General features: G+C 44.0%; 1 protein-coding gene across 3 annotated transcripts in view; it reads left to right on the top strand.

The window, feature by feature from the left end:
• IQSEC2 (IQ motif and Sec7 domain ArfGEF 2) overlaps positions 1-12,339 on the top strand; it is a 116,090-nt gene that overhangs the window by 77,494 nt on the left and 26,257 nt on the right. For all 3 annotated transcript variants that reach the window (XR_004254721.1, XM_032210055.1, XM_032210056.1), the window contains exons 2-3: positions 8,065-8,347; positions 11,547-11,945. Coding sequence is in view for 2 of the 3 variants with exons in the window: in XM_032210055.1 (XP_032065946.1) it covers positions 8,065-8,347; positions 11,547-11,945 (682 nt within the window). In the remaining variant the exon portion in view is untranslated. The remainder of the gene's footprint in view (positions 1-8,064; positions 8,348-11,546; positions 11,946-12,339) is intronic.

The following is a 12,339-nucleotide window of genomic DNA, read 5'->3' as shown; positions in this document are numbered from 1 at the left end:
TAAAACTTTTTAATAAAAAAAAAGAAAGGTTTAGAAACTTTGTTATTAAACATAATTAATTTTTATTTAGAAAGTGTTATAAAGATGTAATGTTGCTGTCAGCTCGACTTCATTTAGTAATCAGGGAAGAAACCACTCAACTCCATTTGGTTGAAATCAAGTGTACTTTTACTAATTATAAACGGACACTAGCAAAGCTAAGCTGAATCTGGTTAATTAGGCGCGAAAGCGAATAATATGATGTATAATTCAACCCCCTCCCCTTAGCACCCCAGTCCATAGTCCAATTATAATGCACCCAACTGTCAGGTGGGAGATAACTTCAAAAGGCATCACCAGGATGGAATGCCGGACAGTTAACCTTGGCGGGAAACTCCCTTCCTCCACATGCGCAATGAGATGGTCAGGACAGCGTCTAGAATCTTCCTCCAGCACATAATGATTCCCCTCCCAAATACCATGCCCCCCCTTCCCGTTGCAATGGCAGCCGAAGCAGCAGCAAAGCAGAGGCTGACAGTTGCTGGATGATATTGAAAATAGATAACAGAGTGCCATTATGTGGTTTTGTGTTAAATTTTGGAATATTTTATATAAAGGGACATAAAAACAATGATAGTCCATATGAAGATTGAGGTATGATGATAGTAATACATGTAAACATGTTTGATTTAAAATATATAACTTGATATGAATTGACTGTGGAAGGGATGCACGAAAGCTCTTTGTAACCAATTGACACACTTTTTACAATTTGTAATGGAATATATTTTTGTGGTTTTTGTTGTGTTTTGCCTGTTTGTTTTATTCAAAAATTAAAAAAATTTTTTAAAAATGTTCTTAATAGCTGAGGAGTTTTTCTGAACACCCAAATGGAATGCTCAGTAAGTCAAACCCATTGTTCTGTGTTTTCTACTGACACTGTAGAATAAACCGTCTTACTTAACAATAGCAATAGCAGTTAGACTTATATACCACTTCATAGGGCTTTCAGCCCTCTCTAAGCCGTTTACAGAGTCAGCATATCACCCCCAACAACAATCGGGTCCTCATTTTACCCACCTCGGAAGGATGGAAGGCTGAGTCAACCTTGAGCCGGTGAGATTAGAACCGCTGAACTGCAGATAACAGTCAGCTGAAGTGGCCTGCAGTACTGCACCCTAACCACTGCGCCACCTCGGCTCTTACTTAAAGATGCCATCAAATCAACCCCCCCCCTTGCCCAGTTTGTTTAATCTGTCTTTACTGAGTTTAATTTCTAATTCCCTGTTAATTTTTATTTCTCTTATCTGACCCTGTTCCGGTTTTCTGAATCTTTCTTAAAGTTGACTATCCAAAACTGGACACTGTATTTAAAATGGGATCTTGTCCATTGTGGAATAATGTGAAGCTGTTACTTCATGTAATTTGGAAAATACGGCTCCTTTGACACAGTCTTAAGATTTCATTTGCCTTTTTTGCAGCCACATCACACTTCCGAATCATGTTCAGTTTGTAGCTACCTTCCATGCACAGAACCTGTTCCACAAATACTGTTGCCAAGCCAAGTATCTTCCATCCTGTTTTGCATCTGTTCATCTTATTTTTTGTTTACTAGGTGGAAAGAGTGTTCAATTTATCTCTCAGTTTTGACTATTCAAGCTATTCTATATCATATAAATTTGAATATTTCTCTCTCCTTGAGTTAGCAAGAGCAATAGCAGTTAGACTTATATACCGCTTCATAGGGCTTTCAGCCCTCTCTAAGCGGTTTACAGAGTCAGCATATCGCCCCCACAGTCCGGGTCCTCATTTCACCCACCTCAGAAGGATGGAAGGCTGAGTCAACCTTGAGCTGGTGAGATTTGAACCGCCGAACTGCAGATAGCAGTCAGCTGAAGTGGCCTGCAGTACTGGTCCCTCAGTAACCAAGAAAGAAACCTCTCAACTTCATGTTGGTGGAATTAAAAGTACTTTTACTGGTTATGAATAGATAGCAGCGAAGTAAAGCAAGGTCTGAGGCAGAAAAGCGCGAAATCATGGTTCACCGACAAATGCACGCCCGACAAAAGCGCGCCGAGAAAACCACGGCGAGAAAACCGCGAGGTCGAAATCGCTCCCACAGAAGGGCGCCGACAAATGCGCGCCAACGAAAGCGCGCCATTAAGAAACAACATGAAAACAACGTAATAACGTAATAAGCCTAACCCTAAACCTAACTCTTATCTTAACCCTAATCGCGCTTTTGTGGGTGCGGTTTTGTCGGCACTCTTTTGTGGGAGCGCTTTTGACCTCGCGGTTTTCTCGCCGCGGTATTGTCGGCGCGCTGTTGTCGGGCGCGCATTTGACGGGTCACGGAAATCATACATATCAAACATTTGCCCAACCCCCTCCCTCCAACGACCCCCACCCCATTGCCCAATCTGCAACTCCCTTAGGGGTCATGTGGGTAGCATCTCCAAGAAGCATCATCAGGTTGGTATGCAGGACAGTTGGCCTTGACCAGGTCCAAACATCGGCCTTCAGCATGCGCAGAAGATGGTGAGAACAAAACTTCCTTTTTGACTAATCCTCCTGTACCAGTTATTCCCATCCCAAATACCATGCCCTCCCCCTGTTGCCATGACAGCCGAAAACAAGCAAGTGAAGCAGAGGCTGACATCGGCATTATATTGTGGCTAGTAAAGACAGCTTCTTTGAATGATCTATTTTAGATATTGTTTAGATTGATAGATTGGAAAGTAGTAGGAATGATGCAGACATCTAATTCAGTTGGCTGAATGTACTCCAACAATGTCTCCTGTCCAGCCAGGGCCTCTGCAGACCATCATCTCAATCTGAGACAAAGCATAGTGGAAGTCCTCTACACCCTCATATATTTTCTGAAAGATCTGCATAGGAGAATCTAGGTATTGTTGGCCTGAAAGTAGAAAAAGCACTTTGGTCTAATGATGATAAAGTGCCAATGTTATACTTCTAATTAGAAGAACTCAGCTTTTCAAGGGCATTTAGAAACAGAATGAATTTGCAAAAGGAAAAAGAAAGGAAAGGGATTTTTCACTGGCTGTATAATTGTTATGAAAAATTAGGGATTTGAGCAGGTGCAACTTTCATGGCAAAGTAGAATTGCTTACACTCCTTTTATTGTGCATCAGTTAGAATGAAAAACAATCAGACATTGGCCTTTGACCATTCTTCTAGAAGGTGGGAAGAGCATAAAAACAAAGTTCAACTTTCGTTTCAACTTGCAATATGCTGACTAAACTTTAAAGGTAAAGGTAATGGTTCCCCCGCACATGTGTGCTAGTCATTCCCGACTCTAGGGGGCAGTGCTCATCTCTGTTTCTAAGCCGAAGAACCAACGCCGTCCGAAGACATCTCCGTGGTCAGATGGCTAGCATGACTAAACGCTGAAGGCGCACCGAACACTGTTATCTTCCCACCAAAGATGGTTCCTATTTTTCTACCTTTTTTAACGTGCTTTCGAACTGCTAGGTTGGCAGAAGCTGGGTCAAGTAATGGGAGCTCACTCCGTTAGATGGCACTAGGGATTCGAACCGCTGAACTGCCGGCCTTCTGATCTACAAGCTCAGCATCTTGTATTCAGTAATACAAGTAAATCAGTAATACAAGTAATTCAGTAATTTTACTGAATTATCTCTGTAAATACTAACTATAACAAGAATATTATAAGCTTTTTACTGAAAATGATATTTGATCCCCTCCGTGGAAAAATGGCTAACCAAAGCTGTAAAAATAAGCTTTGATGATTCTAATAACTTTGTAAATCTGCCCTGGAATTCAACTCAACTGGAAACCATTCCTAAACTACGATTTAATTTAGGGATTTGAACCACATCCAAAATGTAAGCAATCTATAATTCAGTTTTACAAGTTTATTTAAAATCAGAACAGACTGTTAGTAATATGGATTGAATTTTATAAACTGCAAAATTATAATTTATAATTTACTTGGTAAGTTACACTGCATTGATCATGGTTGTTGGTGTTAATTTTTATCTTCGAACTTAATGTAATAGTGATTTGGTATGATAAGTTATTTACAGCTAATTTATGATGTACTGGAAAACTAGAACCTCCACATTTTAAAATTCCTTTGTATCTGTATTTTACTTTTTAAGAACAAGAATATATATGCAACCTCCTGGAGATTCCTGGATCAGTCCCTCTGACCTATCTAGTCCAATTGTATGTTCTGACAATGGTTAACAACTTTATCACTTCTTTCCATGGTTGTTAATACATTTAATGTAAATACGAAACAAATCCCTTAGGGATGGCAAACCAGATTATTTGGCCACCCTTGTGGGGAACAGCCCAATTGATATTTTCTAGGATGTATTTGTTATTTAGTTTGTACAGCTGTCCATCTTGCATATGTGACTGTTGAGGGGACATTTTTCCTATTGAGAGTTGGATTCCTTGTGGATGATGATGATGATGATGATGATGATAGAATACATTTGGGTTGTGGCCAAACAGGGATGGGTATGATTCTAGTGTAAATTTATCCTACCCAACAAAGTGAGTATCTCTTCGTGGTTTGGTTAAACCTGAAGCAGGCCTTAATAACTTAGCAATAGCAATAGCAGTTAGACTTATATACCGCTTCATAGGGCTTTCAGTCCTCTCTAAGCGGTTTACAGAGTCAGCATATCGCCCCCAAAGTCTGGGTCCTCATTTCACCCACCTCGGAAGGATGGAAGGCTGAGTCAACCTTGAGCCGGTGAGATTTGAACAGCCGAACTGCAGAACTGCAGTCAGCTGAAGTAGCCTGCAGTGCTGCACTCTAACCACTGCGCCACCTCGGCTCTTCTGATCTATCGGTTTTCTATGGCAGTAAAAGTTCAGTCTCAATCATCTGCTTTTGAGAGTTTGCCTGAGACTACAAAATAAGGGCGTTGGCAAATACCCAGTGCCATGACTAGGTCTCTCTGGACCTCTGCATGCAGGAAACCTCACATTCACATCTTGTCAGAATTCATCCCTTGCCGGATAACTGTTTGTCCCTAGGCAACCATCTTGCCTAGAGTTCCCTTAGCACCAATGTAAGTATTTTATTTACAAACATGTTAAGGGAGCTTTGTTTCTCTGTTTGGATTTCAAGCCGCGCAGAAGTTTTAGAAAGGTATAATTGAATCTATTAAACCAGGTATGGTTATCTAGACCAGATAGCAATAGCAATAGCAGTTAGACTTATATACCGCTTCATAGGCCTTTCAGCCCTCTCTAAGCGGTTTACAGAGTCAGCACATTGCCCCCAACAACAATCCGGGTCCTCATTTTACCCACCTCGGAAAGGATGGAAGGCTGAGTCAACCCTGAGCCGGTGAGATTTGAACCGCTGAACTGCAGATAACAGTCAGCTGAAGTGGCCTGCAGTACTGTAGCCTAACCACTGCGCCACCTCGGCTCCTATGCATGCATGCATGCTTACTGTGCTTAAGAATGCATCGGTTCAGAGGAGCCTGGACTTGTTTAAGTCAAAATTATGATGCAAAAGTTGAACATAGTTCCCTCTTGGTGCATTTAGAGATATCCAGATAAAGTCCAGAGTTTGCATCGAAATGATGAAATGTTTTTCCATGATTGTCATAAGTTCTGCTCCTCAATGCATATGCGTGTGATGTCATGACACGCTACAAAAGGAGTAGAGTTTGCCGTGTGATGTTGCTGCATATGTTATTTGATGCACACAGCTGGATGTGGATGTGTTGGATAGAATTCCCTTTGTCTTTGGTCAGCTATATTGTCATCCAATTGCAACTCTCCTGAATTTTTTTTGTTTTTACCAAAGTTCCATTCTGATGGGAAGGTGACAGTAGTCTTCAGAGATAGCATTAGGAAAGGTCCTCCTAGGAGAACCCAGGCAAGACGGTTCCACCACAAAACCGTGTTCGACTAAAGCGCGCTTGACGAAACCGCGTACCTGACGTCATCATAGTGCGACGAAAAAAGCATGCTGTGAGCACTAAAGCTAAAATTAACCCCTAAACCTAACTCTATTTATTATTATTATTATTATTATTATTATTATTATTATTATTGCTCTAACCCCCCGAAACCTAAACCTAACCCTAAACCTAACCCTTAACCTAACCCTAAACCTAACGCTAACCCTTAACCTAACCCTAACGCTTAACCTAACCCTAAACCTAACCCTTAACCTAACCCTAAACCTAACGCTAACCCTTAACCTAACCCTAACGCTTAACCTAACCCTAAACCTAACCCTTAACCTAACCCTAACCCTAACCCTTACCTTAACGTGAATCGGCTTGCTTTCAAAGCGCTTTTTAAAGCGCCCTTTTTTCTCCGCGGTCGCTGTTATCGCGCTGCTGATGACGTCAGCGACACGCTTTAATTGGGTGCGCTTTAGTGGACCGCGGTTTTGTCGTGCCACGGTGACAACTGGCGTGGGCTGAGAGAAACAAGGAACATCCTCTGGATTTTTACAAAGATAGGTGACCTACTCCAGCAGGAGTTTTATAGGGCACAAGGAATTGCTTCTCCTAAAAAAGAAAAACAAATGCAAAACTTTTGTAGTCGATTGGATCAAGATGTTAACCCTTACCTTCAGGTTATTCCTCTGATTTATCAGCCTCCTCCCACCTCCATCTCCTGTTCTACATTCAGGAAATACATGCTGTTCAAATGGGGCTAATAGAAGCTTCAGAGTCTATTTCTTAGGTCAGGAGAATGATAACAAAATGTTGCTGGGAAAAAGTTAATCCAGAATTATTGTGATTACAGACAGTCCTCACTTACTGATCACAATTGGGACTGACAGATCCATCGCTAAGCAATGCGGTTGCTAAGTGAAACATGTGACTACGCTGGACTTAGAACATTAACTGAAAGCACCACATACCATTAAGCACAACATCGTGCGACCGTAACTTATGACTTCCCGCTGGCTTCCCCACTGACTTTATTTGTCGGAAGCTGGCAGTGAAGGTCATAAATAGCGATCACAGTGCTTAATGGCCCAAAAGACACTACAACGATCATAAATATATTCTAAATGCAAAGCTCCCAGAATCCATGATTTTTTGGAATATTGCAAGTTTGGAGACTGATTGTAAACCTACTTCTTCAGCATCATCATAACTATGAACAGTTGGTGAATGAGAACAGTCAGTAAGTAAGGACTACCTGTAAGGAGGGACTTGTGAAGAATCAGGAGATTCACTCAAATGAAATAATTTGTGCAACAGATTAATTGTAGTTCTCCATGGCTGAAGCCAGCCTATAATACAGTGTTTCTCAACCTTGGTGTCAGCCTCTGCTTTGCTGCTGCTTTTCGGCTGCCATTGAAACGGGGAGGGGGGGCATGGTATTTGGGAGGGGAATCATTATGTTATTAGGAGCTGCCTTGACTAACTATCTGCGCATGTGGAAGTGGGGAGTTTCCCGCCAAGGCCAACCGTCCAGCATTCCACCCTGATGATGCTTTTTGAAGACATCTCCCACCTGATGGTTGGGTGAATTATTATTGGACTATGAAATGGGGTGCCAAGGGGAGGGGATTGAATTATACATGATATCTATTGCTTTCGCGCCAATTTACTCAGACTCAGCTTTGCTTTGCTACTCATCGTTTGTAATTAGTAAAAGTACACTTAATTCTAAGCATGGGAGTTGAGTGGTTTCTTTCCTGATTATTAAATGAAAGAGCACCTGACACTTGGCGACTTTAAGTTCTGTGGACTTCAACTCCCAGAATTCCCCAGCCAGCTGGCTGGGGGATTCTGGGAGTTGAAGTCCACAGGATTTAAAGTTGCCACGGTTGAGAGACACTGCTATAATATGACATATGATGTAAAGGTACAATAAATAGTATACAATAGTAAAGTATTGGTGGGTTGATGCTAAGGGCGTGCAAAATGTTCCATGAAACCACCATTCTGAGAAGGAAGTGCCTGCAAATGCAAAACGGCTGGTTTCAGGCATCATGAGGAGTGTTCTGAGTTCAAAATGGTGTTGGTACATACTTAATCTCTTATGATTTTTTAAAAAAACTGTTGTTCATCCGCATTCATTTAGCCTTTTTTCTCTTTCTTGCAGTGTGGAAGGAGACCCTCCGGGAAGCGAGGCAGGAACCATAGTGGACAATCTGGGCAGTCAACCATACCGATGCGTCCCCGAAGTAACTAAGGTTGAGCACTACGATTTAGTGCCATCGTCCTCCTCTTCTGTCTGTCACGCTCCATCACCGGGGCTTCCGTGGGCCCAGCGAGCTCGGCTACAGCCAGCCAGCGTGGCGCTGAGGAAGCAGGAAGAGGAGGATAACAAACGATCAGCACTGTCAGACAGCTATGAGCTCTCAACGGATCTTCAAGACAAAAAGGTACCAGGTCGTAGATTGTGCTGAACCCCTTGCTTCTGGGGTTCCTGATGTGCAGGAATAAAATCCTGTGGCTCCCTTGAAGTCCAGTGAGCCAGCCTTATTTGTTCTGACCCCCTCCTCCATCCAGTAACGAATGCCGAGACAAGCTTAACTGGAATGTCACAGCACTTTATTAGCAAGAAACCAAAACCTCGGTGGCTGAAAGCCAAGCATAACAAACAGATAAGAACCTTGGCAGCAACTCAGACTTCGACAGATAACAGCTTCTCCAGCGTTAGGAATGATGTTGAATCTTGTAAAACCAGGCTCCTCCCAGTCTCTCTTTAAATACTATCTTGAGAGGAGCCTAATTACAATCATCTGGGTCCAATTATCTTTGGTAACTGCGTAGCTGCTCTCTACGTCGATCTGCCCGGTGTTGCCGGGCATCCAGGAACAATTCCCTTGGCTCCTCCCCACTGCTCCAATGCAGGACTTCAGGATCACACTCCCTTGTCTCCTCCCCACTGGTCCAAGGCTCAGGCGCCTCCTAGTGGCTAATCAGCCTCTCTGCACCCTGCTCAGAGTCAGAACCCTGTCCAGGGTCCTCCAGAGCCGACTCATAGGGCCCCTCCCTGTCGGAGTCTGGTGGCAGCTCCAACGGCTCCTGCTGGGCCACAACAATTATTGTGGGGCATTTTGGGAGTTAAGCACCTGATTTGTCTGAAGGTTGCAGTAAAAGATTTTGTAGATTGAGCCAGGAAAACCTGGCCCCACAAAAACCCTTTAAAAGATTGAGAGAGCCAATATCTGTACATTGGAAGCACAGACAAAGGCAGAAATCCAAAGAGAGACTGTTTAATACTAGAGCATATCCTTTGCACCGGAAAGATCTGTAGGTCAATGTTTCTCAACTTTGGCAACTTCAAAATGTCTGGACTTCAACTCCCAGAATTCCTCAGCCAGCAAGTTGGAAGTCCAGACATCTTAAAAGTTGCTAAGGCTGACCCAAAGGTGTTTTTTTCCAGAGGCAACTGGACTTTCTGGTTTTTCTTTGAAAATATCCCAGACAGTGGTGGGTTTCAAAAATTGTTCGAACCTACTCTGTGGGTGTGGCTTCCTTTGTGGGAGTGGCTTGCTGCCCATGTGACCGGATGGTAGTGGCTTGCCGCCCATGTGACCGGATGGGAGTGGCTTGCCGCCCATGTGACCGGATGGGAGTGGCTTGCCGCCCATGTGACCGGATATGAAGATGCCGACGACACTTGTCAGAACCACCTTAAATGACCTCACACACAGCACTGGCATCCATAAGAATATGATGTAAACTTGTTTTTTAAAAGGCATCTTTGGTTTGCATTAAAACAACTTCAACACACGCAATGTTCTGATTGCACCACAAACGCAGTAGTCATCCTTACCTTTCACAGAGGCACTGAGTTTTATAAATATGAGCATGATAGTGTAGAATAATCATATCCAAGGACCAGTGGTGGGTTTCAAAAATTTTTGGAACCTCTTCTGTAGGTGTGGCCTGCTTTCCGGGTCCACTGGTGGAACCTCTTCTAACCGGTTCGGTAGATTTGACGAACCGGTTCTACCGAATAGGTGCAAACTGGTAGGAACCCACCTCTGGTCCCAGAGCTGAAGAAGCTTCTCGGCTGAGAAGCAAAACGTCTTCAAAGAAAAGAAACCAGAAGGTCCAGTTGCCTCTTGAAAAAGCAGCTTTGGGACAAGCAATGAACCTGGATGGATGACTGAGACTCTACGTAGACATTTGCCAAGGCTGAGAAACCCAGGCTTTCCATGTGCAAAACATGTGCTCTAGTATTGATGTATAATATTATGCATCATAATATATAATACTTGTCCAGGTTAAGAAGCACTGCTGTAGGTCCATCCCCAGCACCTCCATTTAAATAACAAGTGATGGGAAAACCTGTCTGAAGACATAATTGCCAAGAGCCAGCATAGATTGCACTAAAATAGGCAGGGCCGGATTTAGATGAAAAGAGGCCCTAGGCTATTCCACTTATGAGGCCCTTTCACCTCCCATTTTTAAGTTTGTAAATTACACGAGAGACAATAAAATACATCATTACTGTGATCTATATAAATATATATCAATATATATAGCTGGCCTCCCGACGGAGGGCAGCTCTGCTCGGCGGCAAAGGCAGCGAGGCCAGCCGCCTCCCCTGCTGCACTCAGCTGCCCGGCTCGGCCCCCTCGCCCTCACCTGCCTGGCCGCTGGTGGGCTCCACGTCGACGGGGCGGCTACTGGGAGCGCCCGCGCCTCTCCCCCGACCGCCGGTGCCGGGAACGTGGGCGGGCTCCCCAACTGCCGCGACGCTGGAATGATCTTAACCAATACATTTTTATGTTTGTTTCTTAGTCATATGCGTAGAATTTCTCCTTATTTTCGGTTCAGTGTTTTAGTGTTCACTGTTTTTAGAATAGTGTAATTTTAATTTTACTAACAATTTGAATGTAGGCCCCTCTTGATCTTGAGGCCCTAGGCTGAAGCCTAGTTAGCCTATAGGAAAATCCGGTTCCACCACAAAACCGTGTTTGACTAAACCGCGCTCGACGAAACCGCATAGCTGACGTCATCAACAGGGCGACAACAGCGCGGAGACAGAAGCACGCTGTAAACGCTAAACCTAAAATTAACCCCTAAACCTAAACCTAACCCACCTAATCCTAAGCCTAACCCTAAACCTAACCCTTAACCTAACCCTAAACCTAACCCTTAACCTAACCCTAAACCTAAACCTAACCCTAACCCTAAAGCTAACCCTAAACCTAACCCTTACCTTAAGTTGAATCGGCTTGCTTTCAAAGCGCTATTTAAAGCGCCCTTCTTTCTCCGCACTGGCTGTTGTCACCCTGTTGATGACGTCAGCGACGCGGTTTAATCGGGCGCGGCTTAGTCGAGCGCGGTTTTGACGGGTCACAGGAAAATCCGGCCCTGAAAATAGGCTGCTTCAGTTTGAGCTTGCTTCATGTATTTCTTGGGAAGAAATTGACAATATCCTGTGGTTCCTTTTCCTCTGAGAAAACCCAGTGAGATATCTAGCTCAGAACCCACTGTTTATTTTTTTTGGGGGGGGGGGGTGATTGGCTTGTTCTTAGCTTCATGTTTCGATTTTCCTATTCTCCTTACTCATCACCCTCTTGTCTTTTCCAAATCCCTCCTCTCTCTTGATACCCATCGCAGGTGGAGATGCTGGAGCGGAAGTATGGGGGCTATTTCTTGAGCCGGCGGGCAGCTCGTACAATTCAAACCGCCTTCCGCCAATACCGCATGAACAAAAAGTTTGAGCGCCTAAGAAGTTCGGCGTCGGAGAGCCGTATGTCGCGGCGCATCATCCTGTCCAACATGCGGATGCAATATTCGTTTGAGGAATATGACAAGGCCCAGAATGCCCCTTACTTTGAAGGTAAACCTGCCTCTCTGGATGAGGGCTCCATGGTTACTGCTCGACCTCACCTCCTGGATCACGGCCTTCCCTACAGCGGCTCATGCCGGACCGGCTTGGATGGCAGCTCCCTGCATTCCTCTTCTGGAGGCTTCTGCAATGACATCACGGAGCTGGAGGATTCCTTCTCCAAGCAGGTAAGGCCCAAACTGCACATTTCTAGGTAGCTTTCCTTGAAATGCTGAAAGAAATCATCTTTGCCCAAATGTGTTCTCCATCTTGATTATATCCTCTGATGCTTCTCAACCCTTCCCAAAACCTCATTGTTTCTCTGCTACCGTATCAAAGTATCTTCTGCTGCCCCCCGAGCAAAGTCAATGCATAGACGGGGGACCTCCTGCCTGTGGGTCTCATTTCTAGCTGGAAGAACCTTCTCCTTATGCTGCATCTAGTCTTTTTTTTTCATCTACGTAGAAGAGAGGCAGAGGATTTCATCATAGTCCAGGTTTCCACTTCAAAGTAGGGTCAGTTGAAGCTGGCAGAAGCCAATATTTTCATGGGTCATTCCCTTTAAAGCCCTACATGGCTCAG

The sequence above is a fragment of the Thamnophis elegans genome, chromosome 2 (assembly GCF_009769535.1).
Source record: "Thamnophis elegans isolate rThaEle1 chromosome 2, rThaEle1.pri, whole genome shotgun sequence".
NCBI lineage: Eukaryota > Metazoa > Chordata > Lepidosauria > Squamata > Colubridae > Thamnophis > Thamnophis elegans.
The sequence above is the reverse complement of the archived record's forward strand: the minus strand, read 5'-3'. Positions and strand labels throughout refer to the sequence as shown.